Here is a 25,757-nt window from a genome sequence, read left to right as displayed (position 1 = left end):
TATACTTTAGGAATAAAATGTCTTTATCTAAATTGTGATACAGAAAGTCTTGCATCTAAATTTATCAGGAGCTCCAGTTTGACAATTTGAAAATAATTTGAAAAGCATTGTAAAGCAAAATTCTTTACAGTATGTCATTGTGTATGTAACAAAATTAGTTCAATTTGAGGGGATGGGCTCATTTAAGGATGCATACAGACTCATTCTTTCTCCATACAGGAACAGTACTGTGCAAAAGTTTTAGGCGAATGTGAAAAATGCTGTAAAATGATAATTTACATTTTTTTTTTTTTTTTTTTTTTAAATAATCATGCATGATAAATTTACTTCAGCCCTATTAAACAGCACCAAGTCTCCTACGTACACTTGCATGCATTTTTTCAAGGTTGTTGGCAGATAGACTGTTAAAAGCATCTTGGAGAACTTACCACAGTTCTATGTATTTAGGTTGTCTCAATTGCTACTGTCTCTTTATGTAATTCTAGACTGACTCTGTGATGTTGAGATCCAGGCTCTGTGGGGGACATACCATCTGGTGTAGGACTCCTTTTACTACTTCTATTCTATTTGCAAAAGGACTGTTTGGAAATCTAAAATTGATATTTCCTATTGACACAATAAAGCAGAAGATATAAAATCCATAGTCCATAGATCCAGGTTCCTTTTGCTGACATAAGACATTCCAGTCCATTTGAAAATGTACCAAGAAGCTCTTTCTGAGGGGTGCTGCCTGGCAAACTACGATTCTGATAGTGAAGGCAAATGCAGAAATATGGAAAACTAAATCACTCCTTTGCAAGCATCTTTCTTCATGTTGGTTCCAAGTTTCCTGCACCATGGGCTTACAGTATACTAATAAAGGAATGGCACTGTTTGCTAGTGATGACCTTACACATTTGCTGCTCGCTATTTTCACATGCGTTTTTGATTTGCCACAAATGTATGTTTGCCAGAAGTTTGCTGCTCTTCACCGGTAGTAGTGAACCTCCGGCAAACCTTTGCAAAGAATGGACAATTTGCCACAAGTTTGCAGCCAAACTCATTTGCTTGTGAAAATGATCAGTGATGAATTTGCAGCAAGTTTGCAGCAAATTTGCCATGAACTGTCGATTTTCATAAGGGAAGCACTCCAATGACTGCATAGCATAGTTGACTGGCTAATCCTATCTGACTCGCAGTACTCGCTGTGTGCACACAGGGACCTGGTGCTCAGGCACCTCAGCCGTTTGGTCAACTTCGGGTCAACTGGGAAAAAGCAAGCTCACCCCGTTTCAGAGCATCTCTTTTCTCTGTATGGAGTTAGACTCGGGCTCGATGACAGTGCGCCTCACCAATGAACGCATGCAGCCGGTGATGCACTGTCTGCATGCGTTCAGACGGAATACGCTGGTCACACTGAAATCCTTTCAGAGGCTCCTGGGGCATATGGCATCCTCAGCGACGGTCACGCCGCTTGGGTTGATGCATATGAGACCACTTCAGCACTGGCTACAGACCCGAGTCGAGAGACGAGCATGGCGCCACGGCACATACCGCATTCTTGTCACGCAGGCTTGTCGCCATCTATTCAGCTCGTGGTCAGATGAAGCGTTCCTTCGGGCAGGAGTTCACCTAGGCCAGGTCTCCGGGGCAAACATGTGTTGGTCCAGACGGACAATGCAGCGACTATTGCATACATCAACCGCCAAGGAGGTTTACGCTCATCTCGAATGTCACAACTCACCCGTCGTCTCCTCCTTTGGAGTCAGCAGCGCCTCAAGTCGCTGCGGGCCACTCACATCCCGGGCCACCTCAACAGCACTGCGGACGTGGTGTCGCAACAGGTTACCCTCAGGAGAGAGTGGAGACTCCACCCTCAGGTGGTCCAGCTGATCTGGAGTCGATTCGGCCAAGCACAAGTAGACCTGTTTGCTTCCCCAGAATCTTCCCACTGCCCGCTTTGGAACTCTCTGACCGAGGCCCCCCGTGGAACAGATGCCCTGGCACACAGTTGGCCGCTAGGGCTAGGCAAATATGCATTCCCCCCAGTGAGCCTACTTGCACAGACTTGCACAGGAAGGACCTTCTGTCTCATGGACGGGGCACCATCTGGCACCCACGACCGGACATCTGGAATCTCCGTGTCTGGCCCCTGGACAGGACGAGGAAAAGACTGATAGACACAATCACTCAGGCCAGGGCCCCCTCGACGAGGCGTCTCTATGACCTGAAATAGCTTCTGTTCACTAAGTGGTGCTCTTCTAGGGGCGAAGACCCCCAGAAATAAGCAGTAGGGTCAGCACTCTCCTTCCTGCAAAACAAGTTGGAGGGATGGCTGTCCCCCTCCACCTTGAAGGTATATGTGGCCGCTATATCGGTGCATCACGACGCAGTGGACGGTGTAGTATTTGGGGATGCGAGGTGCGAGGAGGTTAAATCCCCCCAGGCCGCACCTCGTTCCCTCATGGGACCTCTCTGTGGTCCATCGGGGCCTTCGGGGAGCTCCCTTCGGGCCCCTTGAGTCAGCTGAGCTAAAGGACCTCTCTTTGAAGACCGCCGTCCTGATGGCGCTCACCTCCATCAAGAGGGTAGGGGACCTGCAGGTACTCTCTGTCATCGAACTGTGCTTGGAGTTCGGTCCTGACTAGTCTCACGTTATCCTGAGACCCCGATCGGGCTATGTGCCCAAGGTTCCCACGACCCCTTTCAGGGATCAGGTGGTGAACCTGCAAGCGCTGCCCATGGATGAGGCAGACCCAGCCTTGGCGTTGCTGTGTCCAGTGCGTGCTCTTCGCATCTACTTGGATCGCACGCAAAGCTTTAGAAGCTCCGAGCAGCTCTTTATCAGCTTCGGTGTACAGCGGAAAGGAAGCGCTGTCTCCAAACAGAGGATTGCTCACTGAATTATCGATGCCATCACCGTGGCATACCATGTCCAGCATGTGCCGGCCCCTGCTGGCCTGCGAGCCCACTCTACCAGGGGTGTTGCGGCTTCTTGTGCGTTGTCCCACGGCACCTCTCTAGCAGACATCTGTAGAGCTGCGGGCTGGGCAACACCTAATAACTTTGCAAGGTTTTATAACCCCAGGATTGAGCCAGTTTTGTCCCGTGTATTATCAGGTGACACAAACAGGTAAGTTCGGGTAAGCTGGTCAGTCGGGTGTACCGCTTGCGCATAGCGCCTTTTCCCTCCCTTGAGGTGAAAACGTGTGCTTTTTTCCCAATTGCGTTCGCAAAAAATTGTGAACCCTGGACGTTCTTCCTCCTTAGCCCAGCGGCCGACGAGTCTTCGGAGAGGCTCGCCGCAGCCCCAGTACATGCGTCACTTAGGCCCCCATACTGTGGTAAGTGCTCCACATGTGCTGGTTGTCTCCTTAGCATACAACCCTGTGTGATTTATATTCCGCAAAATGGTTTCCCTGCTGGTAAACCTCGTCTTCCTTGGGCAGAGGGCCCTTTGTTCTTGGTTACCGTGTTTGTAGTAACTGCTCCCCTCCTTGGGTAGGACCTACCTCGGTGCCAATCCACACAATGTCTTCCGCTCTGACCCGGTAAGACTGTGTGTTGTATTCCACTTAGAAGCCCCCACCTCAGGGCCAAGTGTGGTCGCTGCGGTGTCCTCCTCTTTGGAGGGACACCCCCAGCGTGGACCTTATATGGTCCCCAGCTGAACAATTTTTTCCTTTTTCTTGGGGACAATAATAGAGAGAAGGCTGACTGGGTCAGCCAGTCCTTACTTCTGAGCAGTTAGCTGCTCCCCGGGGTGTAGGGGACCGCTTCATGCCTGCCAGTGTGTTGGGGGTATTTATGCGACGGCTTGCTGCACTGGCTACGAGGCACACAGAGTTTTGCCTGTCTCGCACCACCAGTCTGCGTAACCCGGTTCAGGTCTTGTGGCGTTTTCCATTGGGACCCCTAGTGCCAACTCATCGACATAACGTCGAGTGAGTGATAGATAGGGAACGTCTCGGTTACTGATGTAACCTCCATTCCCTGATGGAGGGAACAGGACGTTGTGTCTCTCTTGCCACAACACTGAACCAACCGCTGAAATGGCCAGGTATTTGCCTTGGCTCTTCAGTGCGAAACCTGAATGTGGGTTTGCTGCATCACTCCTTTTATACCCGTATGTCTGGGGGAGTGGCATGGAAATCCCACATGCCAATTCCCATTGACCTTTCTCAAAGATCAGAGATGTCTGGGCTCCCTCCATCAGGGAACGGAGGTTACATCAGTAAGACAGTATGTTTTTTTATGTTTTGTTATGTTAACTCTATACTCTGCTTAAAAGCTTCACTTTATTTAGTTGACCAGCAACTGGAAGCTTGCTTCTAAAACAACCAGGCCAATTTAACTGTTACACTTGTGTAAAATCACCATGCAACAACTGCTTTATACAGCACAATGAGCTGGTAACAGCGGTCGTGTCATTTTTTTGGTCAGTTTGTGTCGTGTTTAAGATGATGTCACGGCAGTAGATGCGGCGCAACTGTGACAATCAGCCTATAATCCCACCCACATTGAGATGGCGCTAAACTGCAGTGGAAATGCAAGTTCAGAAATGTACAGTGAGTAGAGTTGAGGCGAGTCGAACCGTAACGTGCAGTGGAAAATTGCCATAAGATTCTTCTCCAGTATGTGGAACCACTGGCGTTTTAGCCTATATGTAAATAGGTGATATTGTGGACTGTGTTGTATTTATCTGTTTTTTTGTTTGTGTTTTGGAACGTGTGTGTCCTTAATAAAGCTTTGATGATGATTGATGATTGATGATCCAAAAACACTTTAAACAACTGTAAAACCCAAAGACACTGTATGTATATCCCTCACAGCCTCATTGTAATTCTTGTCAAAGATGGCTCTACTGTGCGAATAATGTCAACAAATGCTGGTTCCAACATGTTCAAAGTGCGTGAGTCTCTGATGGCCAGCAGATGGGGTGCATGTGCTGTACTGTATTAACACATTCACAGGGTTCTTCGAGTTCATTGTGGAGTTTTTTCATGTGTTTTTTATGTTTGAATTAGCACTGTGCAACCATCATGGAAAAAGTACCTGGAAAAGCATGTGAACGAAAGAGCATATTAATTATACATTACTCTTTCACTTTTTTTGTGCATGGATTTCAAAAAGCAGGTCTATCCTGATTGCAAGAGAGTAAAATGGATAAGCAGAACTACAAAATGCTTTTAATTCAATAATTTTGCATGGATAATACAATAGCCTTCTATCAAAGCGGTAACCGCCACATTTGCGAGTATGACTCCTGATCTTTTTCTATTAGAAAGACCTAAGCAAACATCCCATTGTCTATGCCCCATCTACATTGCCTCAGCATGAGGCCAGGACAAGAAGAAGAAAAAAAACTGAGGGATTTCTGTCAGTTATGACTGCATACATTATACAATGGATAACCACACTTCCCACTTAAAATGCTTGGAAAGTTAAGAAGTTTGCAGTGAACACAGAGAAGAATCTTAAAGCTCCATTGTATTAAATAGCCATTAAATGTTTTTCTTTAGTATTTGACTAATGTATTTTGATTTAATAAGCAAAGGTGGACTGAAAGATTAAAAGGCAAACATTTTGAAAATTGCCCTGTGTGTGAACACGTTTGCATTCTGTCGTTTTCTCACACTACCCTCCTCTGTCCCTCCCTCGTTCCCTCCTCTCTCTGTCTGTGGGGGAATTCTGTAGCATGTGTCTGTGGGTTCTCAGGCAGCTCTCGGGGAAAATAAAATATAGAGGCCCCGCAGTGACGTGACCCCTCCCTGTCCTCTTATGCTATTCACACTCTAAAACTTGTCTTTGGGTGTTGCTAGGGTACAAGCAGTTCTTTTGTGTAAATGTACAATGACTTCTGATAGTTAATCTGAACCATTCCTAAAAAGAAATTCAACCCATCTGAGATAAATAATAAGAAACCTCAGCTTAACTAGAGTCCATCTTCCTCTGTCCTTATACAGTGGTCTAAAAGCACACAAACATGTTAATATAAGCAACCATTTCTGTTGCAAAATAAGGAGAGAGAGAAATACAGAAAATAAAGCAAAAGAAACTAGCTGATGAAAAAGGTCACAGAGAAAGATGATTTTGTCTAGCTATGTACATTACAGCAATCAGGCAAAAAGGGTGTAATGACAGGGTATTAAAATGCATTAAAACATAACTACCCTCTATGCCGTGGGCAATGAGTACACACAGCAAAACTACTGTTCCTAATCGACCTGCGTCTGGTAAACTTTGGTTGGACCCTCCACTGAAATGACTGAGAAATCAGTGAGGATCATGGATTAAACACATTTCTGATTGGCTACAACTGTGCCAGAATTAAATCTATGAGTCAGCATAAAACGCAGGGATGTGATGTGAGAAAATTAAATGAAACAATGCAACAGAAAGATTGGCTTCCAATAACAAAGACTAGGCCAAAGTTTGGAATGGCGTACTGCTCTTACTTTTCTGCTGTATGTAGAAATGCCAAGGGTAAGCGTATTATGGTAATATGCCATTCTGATATCAATTTAGGTCTCTCTCTCTCTTTCTTTATCTCTCTCTCTCTCTCTCTCTCTCTCTCTCTCTCTCTCTCTCTCTCTTTCTCTCTCTCATATACACATATTCACTGGTCTTCCTGCCTTGCTCAGCCAAAAGGGAAGTAATAAAGCAAGAGGACTTCCTGCTGCATGGCCAGGCTGTAAGAGGGTAATGTTCTGGGCTAGAGCTATTAGCAGTAATATAAATGTTTATAATTTAAATAATTTTTTTAATTATTATGTGAAAAGTGAAAACCATGAGGAATTATTGCAGGAGCCACCGACCACACCTGCTAATTAAAACAAATAAACTTGGAATAAACATTCATTTTCAAATGCCTACAGTAAATTTTTTTCCTATTTTAGCCATGTCCCAGAACCAGACTTTCAATATTAAACTATAAGAATCCATCATACTGTATATATATATATCTAAAATAAAAGTACAAATGAATGCATGTGTAGAACTGATAATCTAAACCATTTCAATAATTTTTGTTGGAAATTATTTCTATAAATGTTTCAAAAATTACAACTCTACAACATTTGTGCTATCAATTTTGTCCCTAAAAAAACTTTTTTTTTCAAAAGTTAGTTGTTTGAAGAACACACACACACACACACACACACACACACACACACACACACACACACACACACACACACACACACACACACACACACACACACACACACACACACATTCAAGGGGAATAACACTGGCGAGCAGAATATTTTATTGGGTGTCATTTCCAATCAAACTGTAATTCTGTAAATTCTGCAAAAAGTGTGAACACATTTTAATTGCGTTAATTTAGGATACATAAAATATGTATATTTAACAAAATACAGAATTTGAGATATGCATATCACACTGTGGTGGGATTTTACATTTTATTTTCAAGAATGACACACTGCTTTACCTTTAAAAACAAATAGTGAGACTTTGTAAAGTGTTTTAATAAGACTATACTTTCTAGAAGTCCACAATGCTAAAAGTGCCCAAAGTTGAAGAGACACGCATATACAAATAAACAAAAAGAAAACATATATACAGTATATACAGGTGAAACTCGAAAAATTTGAATATCGCGCAAAAGTTCATTAATTTCAGTAATTCAAATTCAAAGGTGAAACTAATATATTATATAGACTCATTACAAGCAAAGTAAGATATTTCAAGCCTTTATTTGATATAATTTTGATGATTATGGCTTACAGCTTATGAAAACCCCAAATTCAGAATCTCAGAAAATTAGAATATTACATGAAATCAATATAAAAAAAAAGGATTTTAAATACAGAAATGTCGGCCCTCTGAAAAGTATAATCATGCATATGTACTCAGTACTTGGTTTGGGCCCCTTTGCATTAATTACTGCCTCAATGCGGCGTGGCATAGATGCTATCAGCCTGTGGCACTGCTGAGGTGTTATGGAAGACCAAGATGCTTCAATAGCGGCCTTCAGCTCTTCTGCATTGTTTGGTCTCATGTCTCTCATCTTTCTCTTGGCAATGCCCCATAGATTCTCTATGGGGTTCAGGTCAGGCGAGTTTGCTGGCCAATCAAGCACAGTAATACCATGGTCATTGAACCAGGTTTTGGTACTTTTGGCAGTGTGGGCAGGTGCCAAGTCCTGCTGGAAAATGAAGTCAGCATCTCCATAAAGCTTGTCTGCTGAAGGAAGCATGAAGTGCTCTAAAATGTCCCGGTAGACGGCTGCGTTGACTCTGGACTTAATAAAGCACAGTGGACCAACACCAGCCGATGACATGGCTCCCCAAACCAACACAGACTGTGGAAACTTCACACTGGACTTCAAGCATCTTGGATTGTGTGCCTCTCCATTCTTCCTCCAGACTCTGGGACCTTGGTTTCCAAATGAGATGCAAAATTTGCTCTCATCAGAAAAGAGGACTTTGGACCACTGAGCAACAGACCAGTTCTTTTTTTCTTTAGCCCAGGTAAGACGTTTGACATTTGAAGCCCATGTCCAGGACCCGTCTGTGTGTGGTGGCTCTTGATGCAGTAAATCCAGCCTCAGTCCACTCCTTGTGAAGCTCCCCACACATTTGAATGGCCTTTTCCTGACAATCCTCTCCAGGCTACGGTCATCCCTGCTGCTTGTGCACCTTTTTCTTCCACACTTTTCCCTTCCACTTAACTTTCTATTAATGTGCTTTGATACAGCACTTTGAGAACATCTAACTTCTTTTGCAATTACCTTTTGAGGCTTTCCCTCCTTTTGGAGGGTGTCAATGATGGTTTTCTGCACAACTGTCAGGTCAGCAGCCTTCCCCATGATTGTGAATTCAACTGAACCAGACTGAGAGACCATTTAAAGGCTCAGGAACCCTTTGCAGGTGTTTAGCTGATTAGAGTGTGACACTTTGAGCCTACAATACTGAACCTTTTCACAATATTCTAATTTTCTGAGATTCTGAATTTGGGGTTTTCATAAGCTATAAGCCATAATCATCAAAATTATATCAAATAAAGGCTTGAAATATCTTACTTTGCTTGTAATGAGTCTATATAATATATTAGTTTCACCTTTTAAGTTGAATTACTGAAATTAATGAACTTTTGCACGATATTCAAATTTTTCGAGTTTCACCTGTATATATATATATAGTTTTGCCTATTTTTAAAATATTTGCATTTAAATTTAATAACAAAAATCCATCAAATTGAGTTGTATAATTTTTAGCTAAATTCATTTAATAACACTTAAAATATTTTATTTAGTTAAAGATTAGCCAACTCAATTCAGTTTGATTTAATTTTGTTATGAAATGTGTACATCTTAAAATATTTTTTTGTTAAAATATATTCATTTTGTATCACATGGATTGCTCACTGAGAAACTTGTTCCATTTAAAAAAGAAAATGGATTATTACATTAATAACCTTAGGCAATAAATCCTATAATTACTGTATCCACATGTATACCTCCATAAAACAATGAAGACACGAAATCAGTGGTTTGCTGTTCCCAGATATATGCTATAGTGGCCAACTGTTGATATACTCATATTTTTTATATAATTTGTATCACTTTTTGTCATGTCAGTAGTTCAGTAGTCTTCCAGAGACACAGGCCCTGGGGACCAGGCTGGAAAACTAGACATGTGTGGGCTACAACCATGTCATGGGTGGAGAACTCCTTCAGATCCATGTTTCACCTGTAGATGAGAGTGTTTGTGTCATCACAATGGTGTCAAAGGGTCAACTGTTTTTTTCATACACGAGTTGCTGATGTGTGCAACTAAATTCTATTAAATAGCAAAAGTGTTAGAGCTTCCCTGCTTAGGGTTTTATTCATATTGAGTCTACTTTGAGAAGTTCTAGGACTGCTGTGTGTTCTGAATGATGCAAATACTGCAATGATAGGTCACCAGTGCCTTTACTACCAATTCCAGAGATCCAACCTTTGACCAATGTTAGAATGTGCACTTAATAAGTTGAAACCAGACCGTCCACATAAAGATCTCTTTTGTGCTGGTGAAACATGCTGAAAAATGTGTGAAATGACCCTTTCAGATTGTGTGTACTGTAGGTATCAGGCCCGAGTGAAGGTAGATAGGTTTCTATTCATAAATAGTCTCAGATACTGTTACCACACTATCTGTCCCAAAGAGGGAGTGTGAGGGAGGTATACGGATGAGAGGGTAGAAAGAAGCTCAGTATATTAAGAACTATATACAGTGGCCCCACAAAGTATTTGGTCACTTAAGCCACAAAATGTCATTGCATTTAATAAAAAACATCATGCCAAGTGCTATTTATTTTAAAGAAATAGCATGTGTGAGTATAGCTGATTTTATAAAGCCACTAAATATCTTTTAAAAGTAATTGAAAAAAGAAATGGCTCAGAAAGGTAGTTATGAAAATATATAATGCAATGAAAGTCTTACAATTTTAAGTGTCCAAATAGTTTTATGGGGCCACTATATGTGTATGTGAGTGCTTGTGATACTGTACATAACAGCTATGAGGGACACAGTATTTCTTTTCAGCAAGTTTATTTTATTTTATTAAGTGCTTTACTGTTCATGAACTTAAGCAAAATAAAGCCAAATTTTCAGCAAAATTCAGTTTATATATAATTTTTTTTATTTTTTACAGAGCAACAAAAAGACATGAGTAATATAAACATTGGCTCGGCTGCCCTTTTTATAAGCAGCATGAAAATTTCAACATAAAAAAACAGCATTGTCATTTCTTACAATCCCTGTCAACAGGAACCATACACAAAATATCTTTAGTAAACTTCTGTTCACCTATAGTAATGTATGACAAAACAGCAGCAAAGCCTATAGAACTGTCCTCTCTCACTATAATCCTATGCATAATTTGACCATTTGCACTATTCACATGGTGCCTCTTAGTGTTAATAATCTGCATTGATGGACTGCACTGTTTGCCATTAAACTCTCAAAGACTTGAGGCAGTTTTGTGGACTAATGAGATTGTAATTGTTTCGATATGATTATTTTGCCTTTCAATATTCTGTGTTCTAAATGAATTTGTCTGACTGTCTAGTTCTTTGGCTTGACATTTTTATGATTACCTTAGTGTCTGAATGTTGAAATGTACACTGCAAATTACAGCACATTTAAACTTGGACATTATTTGGATGAATTTAAATGAACATTGTGTAAATGTACCTCCTGCTACAAGTAGCAAACCATATTGTTTAGCATTAATTTGCATAATGACCTGTTCTGTATAAGTTTAGCTACTATGTGGGGATACTCACAAAATAAGACTGGTTATTTCCAACTCTGCTTTCTAATGCAGCAAGAGTGATTTTCTTTTAGACCAGCTCAATCTGGATCCAATAAACACCATTTGTTACATTCTGTATCTAAGCAATCATATGACAGACCAGAACATACTGAACCATTTCAATGAATAGGAAGGAACAAACACACTATTGGTATATACAAGCACAAACACATAACATCATACATTGAAAAGCATAAATATTGAGGATTAATTTATTCATCACAAAAGCTCTAAATCCCAGAGGTCTTTCAGAGGCTGATAAAAGAGCCAAATACACTCACTTAGCACTTTGATAGGAACACTATGGTCCTATTGTTTCATTCTGATTGTTGATGTGAACATTAACTAAATAAACAACAAGCTCTTGACCATATCTGCTTGATTTTATAAATTGGACTGCTGCCACACAATTGGCGGATTCGATTATTGCATGAATATGTAGGTGTTCCTAATAAAGTGTTAAGTGAGTGTATATGATCTCAAAGTAAACAGACATGAACTAAAAGCCACACAACTACAGTTTCGATTTCATGGGCTCTTTAAAAAAAAGAAAATGAAAACTTTAATGGACATATTCATCATCAGAAAAACTAAATAAAATACTCCCAAGAATGGGAATAAATAAAACAAATGATTAATGCAGATGCCTACACTCAAAATCATGTTTTTATTTTACCACTGTTGGCCAGCAATGGGTGTCACTGTAATACAGAGAATAGGGAGGATTTTCATATAATATCCTTTACACACCCCCATTTGAGACTAACATTGGTATAGTCTAGTGTGGATTGGGTCAGCTAGCATCCTTGCGTGCCAGTCGAGGTAAGTTACCGCAGGACACCATCAGAATTGCCCCACCCTTAGAGTAAAAATAGACTCTTAATGTCACTGAGCCAAATGTCTTTAACTGGTTCCTTTCAGGGCGATGCTGGGAAGGGAGCAGAAGGGAAAGGGAGAGATGCAGAGAAACAGAGAGATAAGAGAGACAGACACTTTAGTACTAATGCACAGCTGGAACGTATCAAGCATAGGTAGAAGGGAGGACAATAATAGGAGAAAAAAAGAAAAAATGGAGGATGATGAACTGGTCAAAAGATGGGTGATGCATTGAATCAATAAAGCTAGCAGGCAAGGTTAGCTAAACACCATTTGAGTTTCATAATGACTTTTTCTTCATCATCATAATTATCACCCAACAATACCGTTGATATCTAACATTAGTCAAGATAGATGCACTATTTAATTTTTCAAAATTAAAACAAGGTTGTGAGGAATAGATGTAGTCTGTTCAGTGGGTTGTACTGTTTGGTGTCAATTGTTCAGCTGACAAAACATTCAGAATATGACATGCTAAAGAATTCGAGAGGACAAAAAAAGAATCTAGAACATTGAGATCTAATGACAACACATTTAATGGACTGTCTATCCCTCAAAGCCTTTATTCAATCACATAAAATGAAACATTGCATCTTAAAGAGCAACATGCAGGTTGAATTTATAACTGAATTAATACTTTATATTGTCTGCAGAGGTCTTTTAAAAACACATATGTAGAAATTACTAATGAAATCTCATTTGATGTAGAGATTTTGATGAAAATGTGCTAGGCTCTGGAATACGCCTTTCCCGCTATCAACGCGTCATATGACGTAGGGCGAGGCAAACAAAAGAGCTTGCGGTCAGCTCTCATTGTGGGTGTTGATGTAGTTAGAGCAGTAGTGAGAGACAGAAAGTTTTAGAGAAGCCATAATGGTAAATTATTGTGTTTGTGCTGGTTGCACGAATTCCAGCCTGTCAGGACATCGTGTCCATCATTTTCCTTCTAGAAAAAAACAAGGCTTTTCGGTCTTGAGAGCGTTTTGTGCAGGTGAAGAGAGCAGACTTCACTGCCGTGTCTGTTACCACACACTCGGTCGTTTGTGGCGCACATTTCACTCCGGAGAATTATCGACCTGGAGATTTGTTGGAGTCTCGGATGGGATTTCGGAGTAAGGACCACGTGAGGCTGATTACTGATGCTGTTCCCTCGGTGCACTCGATGGAATCAAGTCCACCGTCAAAGTTTACACCGGATTTTGGCGCGGGCTGGACTGGAGGACAAAGTGCTAACGTTAGCAGACATTCTGTGCAACGAAAACGAGGACTTAGCAGAGTAAGTCTTACTTTTAATTATTTTAACTCTTAATTTGCACATAATTATAGGCCTGTGGGCCATCATAGGCATGTTCGTCCACACCGGAGAACTCGGTTTCTTCATTCGCATACATTGTAACCTGAGCTTGAACTTGACCAGACTCCCTCGCCCATCGTCACTTCCGGTTAGTGCTTTATAGACGCGGAAGTTATTTTATCACAATTTATCTCAAAATATCGTTAATGGCTAAATATATATTACTCCAGTTCAGAAAATCTAGTTGTTTTATCATCAACATACACTATGCTATATAGGGGTGTCCAACCTGCATGTTGCTCTTTAAGGTCTAAAGCACTCTGAAAGAGCCTCTTTTCCTGCTGATTTTATCTTTTTATAACAGAAAGTAACAGAAAGACAACCTTTTTTCTTCAAGCATGTCAGACAGTGCCTGAAAAAAACTAAAGTCTATATTCAAAAAGCAACAATTAAAAACTATAGGCACTTTTTTTGTGTATACTGTACATAATATGTTCAACCTAATTAATCTTTATTTCATATAATGATTGAATCCTTTTGTGAATACTGGACACAAACTGTTCAAGTTACTGGTGAAGATCAGGGTTCATTGTCATTGGCTCCGTGTTGGCAGTCAGTCTTCATTTTCCTCTATGATTGCATGTTGTGCTTGTCTGTAGAAAGTCTGGACAGCAAAGGCAGTTGTTGCTGATCCCATTGTTTACTGCAAAAAATCCTTTCAGAATGGTTTTTCAAAAAGTGCCTACAATGTTGCTTGGGCTTTGCCCACACACACACAAACCTCTCTCTGTACTGTTCTGACATGTGCTTTAAGGTGCACAGGATAGTTCCAGCATTCCATTTCCCAGAATTTCACTGTACCAGGAACAGTCATCAACATTCTGAAAAAGACAAAAATTAGAGATACATTTAACTCCAAAGAATATTCTTAAATTAATTTCAACCTTCAAGGTAATACATTAGTAAAACTATAAGCAATGCATTTAGAGCTGTTTCATCATTACATTCGAAGTCTAAGAATAAGGTTAATTCAAATTCTGGTTGAGAGGTATTGTAACCCCATACACTGATCTGCTGCACCATAGGCGGAAATCGCGCGGGTGGGGGGTCAGAGGGTTGTCCCCCCTAAAATATCATTAAAATATGTGTATTGTAAATAATATAAAGATATATTCTTAAAATAATTGTTTAAGAAATAAAATAATAAAAATGCAAACGGGGCAACAACAAAAAAAATTGCTCTTGAGAATTGTTATGTTTATTGTCCCCCCCAACATTTGCGCAATTGCAAAAAATCTTCAGAAATGTTCTTCTGTGGCTGTTTCTGTTTCTTATCAGAAAAGATATTTGTAATTGCATTGTAACATTTTGTCCTGCTATTGAGATAAGAGGTTAGGAGCTCATAATGTTAAATGAGAATGATAAGCCATTATATGTTATTATAAGCCCATATTAATGTGAATAATATATGTAACTGTGTTTATGAGAGGTGGATACTATATTTGATGTCACACATAGGTAAAATCACATATAAGTACAATACATGTATATGTGAAATTCTCTGTGTGTGAGTCATCCAATCAATCCAATGTGTGCCAGCAGTCAGTCTGCAAATGTGACTCTGGCATAAACAAAACAATCACCGGGCGCTGACACATCCTAAAGAGTGTGAACACTGACTATTAAATTGGTAGTCATTATTCGTAAAAGAACAAATTACCTCTATCTCAACCTCTCCAGTCTACCTCTTGCTTTGCCTAACATCCTGTCATTTATAACCATTATTGGCTGTTTATGAAAATAATCAAATTAATTTAGATAAACCTAAACTAAATAGACAGCAAATAATTTAGAGAGAACATTCAACATTTGATGGGTCTAATCTACGGGTTTTTCTGGGCACCCACTTCTAAACATATACTATGCTATTCTGTGCCATGTCCCACTCTAATTGCCATGAAGAAACAAAATAAGCTACAAAGAAGGAAAGCACTCAATTTAGATGTCTCAGAAAAGTTTAAAATAAGCAGATTTGCATTTTTACTTCATATGTGTTAACAAATCCTATGTGTTAACAAAGGTCTGTTTTTTTTGTTGACATTCAAGCGGTTTACTTGTTAAGCAAACATTTTAGCTAACATTATTTTTTATTCAAAATGACTATCCGAAAGTGCACTAATTGTAAGGTCCAAACAGAAGCCAACTTTTGCACAGATTTTTCATTCACAATTTAAGCAGATTTACAACAGTATACTCACTTTCATACCACTGGGAATGAGGATTGACCCCCCCAGTTTTGCACACTCATCCTCTGATCTGTAGCTGTACTAAACCACAAGTATTGCTATATGGGGTTCTGAAGCATAGGCTACATAATCTTGGTGCAAAATGCAAAGATTTTTGTTGTGACAATATACAAGATTTAGCATGTTTAACATAGTGTGTATTTTAGCACAGCTGAAATGCTGTATTGCCCGGATATATTTATTTTATAGAAGTACTGTACATGCTGTTTATTGATCATTTTCCAATTGTAACTCTTAACTGTTATAAATGGAAGCAAAACATAATAACTACAAAGCACTATATCAATCAAATCCAAAATCTGAAATATGATTTTAAAAGTAATTTGCTTTTTCCATATTAAGTTGTTAATAATGTACAAAAAAATGACATGTGACATTTGATTATCTGAAAATGAACCAATGTTCCTTTTGCTTGTTTCCCACAATTGTCTAGTCATGGCTCTAATTGTAAAAGGTTGCTCTCTCCACATCTTTTCTTCTCTGAGCAACGTTATATTTAGTCCCCCTAGGACAAGACGTTCCATCCACTGGGACTGAAAGACTCAAATGAACAATCAGGAAAGAGAGAGAAAGAGAGAGAGAGAGAGAGAGAGAGAGAGAGGAAGAAAGCAACAGAGGAGCATCAATGCACAAACATTTAGGGACATATACACTTTCCCATCACAAAGCAAAAGTGTGGGGAAGGGACAGGTGCAGCGATAGACAAAAAAAACAACTCTTTGATTTACATTAAGATAGCACTTTTATTTTTGGTAAATACCGATTTTTTTTATGTAAATGTATCCCCTTGTCCATTTTTATCCCCCCACCAGAGATAAAGACAATTGAAGTTATATCAGTAGCCTAGAAAAAGCTGTTTTTTTTTTTTTACCTGGAGCTGGGCTCATGATCACATGACCAAATACCACTTATTTTATCTCTTTTGATGGACTCAGTCCTTGATTATAGTGAAGCAAAAGTGTGCAAAACCCTCTAGAGCAATATTGACGCATCACAGGATGTGTAAAAATCTTGGTCTTACAGATTTTTGGAGATTTTTGTCTGAACCTGAATCTGGTAGGGACTATAATTTGTTTTCATCTGTCCATATGATTGACTCTAGAATAGATTTTTTTTTATATATCTTAGTCCCTCCGCGACCCTGTACACAGGATAAGCGGTTGACGATGGATGGATGGATGGATCTTAGTCCCTCATTTCTTCTGTTGTTGATTGCTCACCTGGAAACATTTTAGTCTCAGATCATGCCCTGGTGTGTTTAGAGGTGTTGCCACATATGTAGAAAAGGAAATCATATAGTTGGAGCTTTTACATATCCCTCTTGTAAAATACTGAATTCCTACAAATGCTAAAGCTTGAAATCAGTGTCTATATGGAGACCAACTGCTCCTCAGTATCCTCTGTGGGTGTGGCTTGGGGGGCACTTAAGGTGGTTCTTATGGGCAGCATTATACAGTATGCCACTTTCACCAAAAAATCCAAAGCACAAGAACTTGTGGAATTGGAAGGGAATATTAAAAGTGCAGAAGCAGAGCTGAAGCACCACATGTCATCTAATGGCCTAAGAGAATTGACCCGATTGAAATACAGATATAATACTATTTTGGCACGGAAGGTGGAGTTTTGGCTATTCAGGGCAAGACAGTTATACTTTGAGTCAGGGGACAAAGCAGGGAAGCTTCTGGCTCGATATATAAAACAAAGAGAGTTTTTTTCTACCATTCACTCAGTGAAATCTGCTTGTGGTGAAATATTTACCTCGGCCACTGATATTTATAATGCTTTTAAAGAATTCTAGCTTGATCTTTATATTTCCACATCTTCTTCTACTGAAGAGGTTATTAGAAACTTTGTGTAACCATTAGAACTACCTAAACTGTTGGGTGATAAAAATAATTCTCTTGAATCTGAGATAACCTTGGAGGAGCTTGGTGAGGTAATTAAGGCCTTGCCTACAGGCAAGGCTCTGGGGCCAGATAGCTTTTCCGCTGAAAGTTTTAGATCTTATGCTACAGAACTGGCTCCACGTTTGCTATAATTTTATATGGAATCATTAAAGAATGGAAATCTTCTGCCAATCATGACACAAGCCCTGATATGTCTGATTCTTATAAAGGACAAAGATCCAAGCGAGTGTAAGAGTTACCATCCAGTTTCCCTGATCCAGCTAGACGTACAAATTTTTGTCAAATATTTTGGCTAATCGATTAAGTAAAGTTATTTCTTATACATATAGATCAGGTGTGGTTTATTCGTGGCCGCAGCTCTTCTGATAACTTTAGGCATTTCATCAACATCATGTGGTCAGTGGCGAATGATCAGACTACTGTCACTGCCATCTCACTTGATGCCGAAAAGGCATTTGATTAGCGGCGGTACAAACAAATTATTTAATTTCAGACTATTTTACTCTGGATAGGGCACCCCGCAGGGTTGCCATCTTTCCCCACTATTGTTCTGTTTTACCCTGGAACCATTAGCAGCCAAGATAAGAAAGGAGGACTGAAAGACACACCCACCTGCTGGCGATGCCACTCAGAAGATGGGGATACAATCCATTTTTTTTGGTGGTGTGTTAAGATCCAAGAATTTTGGTTGAGGGTTCAGAGTTTTATTTTTGACATATTGGGCACTCAAATTTCATTTTGCCCCAGACTCTGTATTTTAGGTGATGGGGGCGGACATTAATATATTAGATAAATGCATCGAAATTGGGACCTATCCAGTGTTATGATCAGCAGACAGATTGTTCCTAGGTGATGGAAGTTGGCTGGAGCACCCTCATTTCAAGAGTGTTCACAGAGATTGGGGGAGGGGGGCGGCATTCAAGAAAATGTCATATAGAAGGCTAGGCAATTTAGGTTCATTCAATAAAAAATGGGGCAGCTATTTGGCCTTCTTTGAGGGCTTTCAGGGAGGGGCAGTGGAGAGAGAAGCATAGTTTAAATGTGTGTGATTATTTTTATATATATATATTTTTTGTTGTGTGTGTGTGTATACTCAAGTGTTACCACAGGGATATTTGTTATGGGTCAGGGTGGGGTTGGGTATTGGGAAGGGGAAAGGGAATAATGGGGGTTAAATGTTGATTCTGTGAATATAAGTTTTTCTTTTCTTTGTCAATTGTGTGAATCAATAAAAAGTTTTCATCAGAAAAAAGTGTCAATTACAGCATACCACATACTGTAAGTTTTGGGCCATAATGTGCATGAATGCAAAGGCAAATCTAACATGTTTAAATTAGTCTAAAGGCATATTAGTAATGCTCACTATCTTAATTATTCTGTGTACAATTTATGCAAAATATGAATAACTCTTTTTGTTTTTTATGCAATTAAAACAAATTTCTGCAATTCAGGACACATTTCAGAAGTAGTTTTGATGCATAATCTACATAAATAATATGGCAAGAATCTGCCCCACATAAAATAATATTAGAACACTTAAATGCAGACCTCATTTTACCCCTTGTAAAAAAATGCCAAAATTGCAATTAAAATAAAATTGCATTTTATAATGGTTTAAGTACCAAAAGTGTATAGGGTCATTAGAGATTCTTTTTTTTGTGCTTTTTTTGCACTTCCATAAATAATATTTTTATGATTATTTAATATGTATCTATATAAGTTTATTATTACAGGATATCTATTTCTTTGTTTATTGCAAAATAAATTAGTACTATATTCATACAAATAAATACTATATCACGTTGATTTTCTGTGAAACATTAATGGTGAATTATCAGTATCCCATATGTATGTACACATACTACATATTTTACATGTTATTTCTTACTCAAGATGGCACTGATGTGTCAGTGATTGACTTTACATTTGACATTGCTATTTTATTAAGACACAACATCAAAACTATAGCAAGTACATCACATGAACAGTATGATATGACAATTGTCATTTGGGTGTACTATTGAAATTATGTAAATTGTGTATCTACAGTATTTAGATTAGATTAGATTAGATTCAACTTTATTATCATTGTGCAAAATACAAGTACAGAGCCAATGAAATGCAGTTAGCATCTAACCAGAGGTGCAAATAACAATATGTATATATAGTATGTATATATATATATATATAGAAATATGTAAGTATATACAATATGGGTTTTTTGAGTGCAAAGCTATGATGTAGAGACTTTTAGACTCAATACGTGCCTGAGAAAATACTTATGTGTAGCTCATGTGTTTCATATGTTTAAATTGTGTTATATGAAACTCAATATATTTTTGACAGCCATTTGTGTCTCACGAAATTTCAATGTAAAAGTCATTAATCCCGTTTTAGATTTGTCCTGATTTGTTGCATTGTAAGAGTTTTTGGTGAAATTCCTATTTATTTAAGGGTTAATGTAAATTCTATTATTCAGAATGAATAATCACAATTACAATAGCAAAGGAAATAATCAGCAATTATGATTTTTGTCATAATCATGCAGCCCTACTGCAAATAATAAATTTCTACAATGGTATCAGAAATTGAAAACGATTGCTTTTGTACAATGCTGTATTCATGCGTCTCCAAGTAAATATCAGCCAGCGCTACATAAACAAAAATGTACTAAATTCACATTGAAATGCAAATTCAAAAAACAAAATCAAGTGCTTAGAGAAATGGTTGGACATGTATACTAAATGTTGAAACTTGCTCTGACATGACAGCTGCATTGCTGCAGGTAGAAACCGATTTCCTGCACTAAGAGCTGTAATGAGTTAGACCACAGATCTATCCATCTCTCTCATTTCATCACATATGCATCCATCTGTACACTGATCAATTTAACAATGCCTCTGGGACCACTCCATCCCATCTCCCCCCCCCTCTCTCTCTGTCTGCCCCTCTCTCTATCTCTGTCTGCTCTGTGACATGTTTTATGTTTTATCTGTCTGGGTCAGCACACATTAGCTAAGTGTGAGTGTGAGTACGGTTAGGGAGTGAGACGATGTCTGCAGACTCTCTCTCTCTATGTGTTTGTGTGTGCACACAAGACAGGAAGAAAAGCTGATGAGAGGCCCTAAATCGCATGCATGTAGTATGTAATGCCTCCTGCGTATGAAAGAAAGTATGGACATCTATGTGTATATGAGTGCCTTTATGTAAGAGACAGACAGCGAGCAAGATACATGACATTCAGTACTGATCTTCCTTCTGCTGAGTATATGTCACTGAAGATATCCTGACAGCAACGATGATTTCTTGGGGGCAGTGGTGGCTCAGTGGTTGAGGCTCAGGGTTACCAGACCAGAAGGTTTGGGGTTCAAGCCCCAGCACCACCAAGATGCCACTGTTGGGCCCTTGAGCAAGGCACTTAACTCCAGGTTGCTCCAGGGGGATTGTCCCTGTAATAAGTGCACTGTAAGTCGCTTTGGATAAAAGTGTCTGCCAAATGCATAAATGTAAATGTAAAGATCCATTTTAATCCTCTGAGGTTGTCAATCACTGACCAGCTTCACATCAAACTTTAACAGTGACATAATGATATGTTTATCCAGGAGTGAGTACTTGAGTGTGTATGTGTCATACAATCGGGTCGAGCAACATTGACATGAAGCAACAGCTGTGAAAAGCGCCAGTCGTCACACACACACACACACACACCTACCCCACCCACAGAGACACACACATCCCAAATGCCCTTAGGAAAGGTACATGGCTGTAGACTATCACACTGCAAACACTGAAAGAAAGAACGAGCGAGGTCAGGCAAATGAGAACAAAATGACTAAAAAAGGGAGAAGAGTGAAAATACTACAAGTAACACTATGAAGCAATGAGACAATTGAGAGGCTTGTTGAGGAAAGGTGTGCTATTACTTATCTAAGGGACCTGAGCCATATCTAGGGACAAGGATATCACAGAGACTCGGGAGTGTGTGCCCTTTTGTCCAGTAAGCATCCACCTAGCAGCCATGCAGAAGTTTTACACAGGCAAGCACCACTCTCATTTTCTTCTTAGAATGTAAAAACCAAGTTGATAAAATACACATTTCAGTGTCTGTGCAATGAAAATTTTAATCTGTATCCTTGTGTAAACATCGCTTTTTGTGATGCCCTTGTGATTGAAGGAATGAAGCAGACACACTCTATAAGAGAAAAGGACAGTGGGTAAAAACCCAACAATGAACATTAAACTAACACACACACACACACACTTTGCTGACTCATCTGTACCCTCTTGTTCCTCAAGACCAACCACTCTTTTGGCTTTGCTTAAACATGCAACATAAATCGTTGTCTGAATGTTTCTCTCTCTAACTCCAACCAGAATAAATCATAGAACAGCAACTTTGTCACTATATAATTAAAATACCATAAATATCTCCATACAGCCCTCTAAAATTAAACTGCATATATCACATACCTGTCACATACAGTATATAAATCATCAGCTTATTCACTGCTGTTCAAGTCAAAACGTAAGCAGGCATGTGCACAGCACTTGAACAAATTGGATAAGATGGTAAGAACACAGATAAAGGTGTTAACATGCTACGCAAAATAAGGGTAATAGGTACAAATCTACATGTGCTGACCGGTTTATGCTTGAACCATTTAAAAGTTTTTTTAAGTTGTTCACATGACCACACATGTTGTCAGCTTATTAAGCATAAATGATTTAAGAATGTGTGTGAAAGGTACTCAGTGTTGTTTATTCTGGACAAGATGAGAGAACAGATCATCTGACCAACATGATCAAACAGGAACTTGATAAGTTGCTGCCGAATGTTCAGGTACCCTGACACTGACCCCATTCTGTAGAGTTACTGACAAGCGCCAACTAGCATCAGACGTCTTAGCATTAATTAACATTTTAAACTCTTTTTTTGTCAACACTCTGTGGACATTTTACCACAAAAATCAACATTTTGCATGTCACTTTCAACAAAGTTTCCAGTTGTTGCGTTGCTGTCAGGATATCTGATCGGAGCTCACTTGTCCTAATTGCCAAATGCAATGAACTGAATGATCTGGGCAGTCTGTGGGCATGCTGTCTGAAGCTGATTGTGGACAGGCTGATATGTGAGTAGCTGACAAATAATTTTTTTTAAAGATTTTACAACAAGATTTTAAGGTAAAATGTCTACCATAGGGTTGTCAGCTGTCCCGTATTAACCGGACGGGACGTCCCATATTTTGGCCAAAATAAAGATGCTCGAGGGGTACCACATTTCCCCACACAGTTCAGATAGAAAGGCTCAAAATAAAGCACTCAAAATGAAGCGTCCAATTTTCGCATGCCATAATATCCCTTCCCCAAATACACAAACATATACACTCATGGAGCACTTTATTGGGAACACATGTAACCTCCTTATTCATGCGATTATCTAATTAGATAATCATAATCAGCAGTGCAATGCATAAAATCATGCAGCTACAGGTCAGAAGCTTCAGTTAAAGTTCACATCAACCATCAGAATGGGGATAGAATGTGATTGTGGCAGGACGGAGGGCGGGGCCGGGTTGTGATTCCGCACACCCGGCCCCTGATCAGGCTAATCAAGCCTCAGAGAGGGATAAAGGCCGACTGGAAGCTGCAGTGCAACAGGGAGATTTACGGACAGCTGTCTGACACCTTTGTGTGTTTGTCTTTTTGTTTAAGTTTCGTATTAAAATATTATTTATATTCTCAAGCCTGTTCTCGCCTCCTTTCCATTAATCCCTTTACAGTGATCTCAGTGATTTAGACCGTGGCATGATTGTTGGTGCCAGACGGGCTGGTTTGAGTATTTCTGTAACTGCTGATCTCCTGGAATTTTCACGAACAATAGTCTCTAGAGTTTACTCAGAATGGAGCCAAAAACAAAAAACATCCAGTGAGGGGCAGTTCTGCAGACGGAAAAACCTTGTTGAGGTGAGATGTCAACGGAGAATGGCCAGACTGGTTCAAGCTTTGGTAACTCAGATAACCACTCTCTATAATTGTAGTGAGTAGAAACGTATCTCAGTGAAGTAACACATCAAAGCTTGATGCGGATGGGCTATAACAGTAGAAGACCACATCAGGCACTTTAATAGGACCATATTGTTCCTAATAAAGTGTTGAGCGTATATATATATATATATATATATATATATATATATATATATATACAGTGAGGAAAATAAGTATTTGAACACCCTGCTATTTTGCAAGTTCTCCCACTTGGAAATCATGGAGGGGTCTGAAATTGTCATCGTAGGTGCATGTCCACTGTGAGAGACATAATCTAAAAAAAAATCCAGAAATCACAACATATGATTTTTTAACTATTTATTTGTATGATACAGCAGCAAATAAGTATTTGAACACCTGTCTATCAGCTAGAATTCTGACCCTCAAAGACCTGTTAGTCTGCCTTTAAAATGTCCACCTCCACTCCATTTATTATCCTAAATTATATGCACCTGTTTGAGGTCGTTAGCTGCATAAAGACACCTGTCCACCCCATACAATCAGTAAGAATCCAACTACTAACATGGCCAAGACCAAAGAGCTGTCCAAAGACACTAGAGACAAAATTGTACACCTCCACAAGGCTGGAAAGGGCTACAGGGAAATTGCCAAGCAGCTTGGTGAAAAAAGGTCCACTGTTGGAGCAATCATTAGAAAATGGAAGAAGCTAAACATGACTGTCAGTCTCCCTCGGACTGGGGCTCCATGCAAGATCTCACCTCGTGGGGTCTCAATGATCCTAAGAAAGATGAGAAATCAGCCCAGAACTACACGGGAGGAGCTGGTCAATGACCTGAAAAGAGCTGGGACCACCGTTTCCAAGGTTACTGTTGGTAATACACTAAGACGTCATGGTTTGAAATCATCCATGGCACGGAAGGTTCCCCTGCTTAAACCAGCACATGTCAAGGCCCATCTTAAGTTTGCCAATGACCATTTGGATGATCCAGAGGAGTCATGGGAGAAAGTCATGTGGTCAGATGAGACCAAAATAGAACTTTTTGGTCATAATTCCACTAACCGTGTTTGGAGGAAGAAGAATGATGAGTACCATCCCAAGAACACCATACCTACTGTGAAGCATGGGGGTGGTAGCATCATGCTTTGGGGGTGTTTTTCTGCACATGGGACAGGGCGACTGCACTGTATTAAGGAGAGGATGACCGGGGCCATGTATTGCGAGATTTTGGGGAACAACCTCCTTCCCTCAGTTAGAGCATTGAAGATGGGTCGAGGGTGGGTCTTCCAACATGACAATGACCCGAAGCACACAGCCAGGATAACCAAGGAGTGGCTCTGTAAGAAGCATATCAAGGTTCTGGCGTGGCCTAGCCAGTCTCCAGACCTAAACCCAATAGAGAATCTTTGGAGGGAGCTCAAACTCCGTGTTTCTCAGCGACAGCCCAGAAACCTGACTGATCTAGAGAAGATCTGTGTGGAGGAGTGGGCCAAAATCCCTCCTGCAGTGTGTGCAAACCTGGTGAAAAACTACAGGAAACATTTGACCTCTGTAATTGCAAACAAAGGCTACTGTACCAAATATTAACATTGATTTTCTCAGGTGTTCAAATACTTATTTGCAGCTGTATCATACAAATAAATAGTTAAAAAAATCATACATTGTGATTACTGGATTTTTTTTTTTAGATTATGTCTCTCACAGTGGACATGCACCTACGATGACAATTTCAGACCCCTCCATGATTTAAAAGTGGGAGAACTTGCAAAATAGCAGGGTGTTCAAATACTTATTTTCCTCACTGTATATATATGTATGTATGTAAACATTTAGCCTAAATTGTTTGTTAAATGTGATCTAAATCCTCATTATTTGTCAAGAAGTCATTTTTCAATACCCTTTTATGTGCTCACAGTTAGGAGGGGTTTTGCTCAGGGTATTAAGAAAAACCAAGAGTAAGCGGTACATTTATTGAGCAATGCTGACTGAGGGCCTTTCAGAGCTTCAGATTTGGACAGAATTTGTCCACGTACACACGCACACGCACACACACACACACACACACA

At 39.6% G+C, this 25,757-nt stretch overlaps 1 protein-coding gene across 1 annotated transcript in view; it reads right to left on the bottom strand.

The window, feature by feature from the left end:
• Nucleotides 1–10,535: 10,535 nt before the first annotated feature.
• Nucleotides 10,536–25,757, bottom strand: part of LOC127661559 (insulin receptor substrate 1-B-like) — a 65,692-nt gene continuing 50,470 nt past the window's right edge. Inside the window, exon 3 of the mRNA XM_052152321.1 lies at nt 10,536–14,355. Within this exon, the coding sequence (XP_052008281.1) occupies nt 14,348–14,355 (8 nt within the window). The 3' untranslated portion in view covers nt 10,536–14,347. The remainder of the gene's footprint in view (nt 14,356–25,757) is intronic.

This window comes from Xyrauchen texanus, chromosome 2 (assembly GCF_025860055.1).
Source record: "Xyrauchen texanus isolate HMW12.3.18 chromosome 2, RBS_HiC_50CHRs, whole genome shotgun sequence".
Classification (NCBI taxonomy): Eukaryota; Metazoa; Chordata; class Actinopteri; order Cypriniformes; family Catostomidae; genus Xyrauchen; species Xyrauchen texanus.
This window is presented reverse-complemented; position numbering and strand designations above follow the sequence as displayed.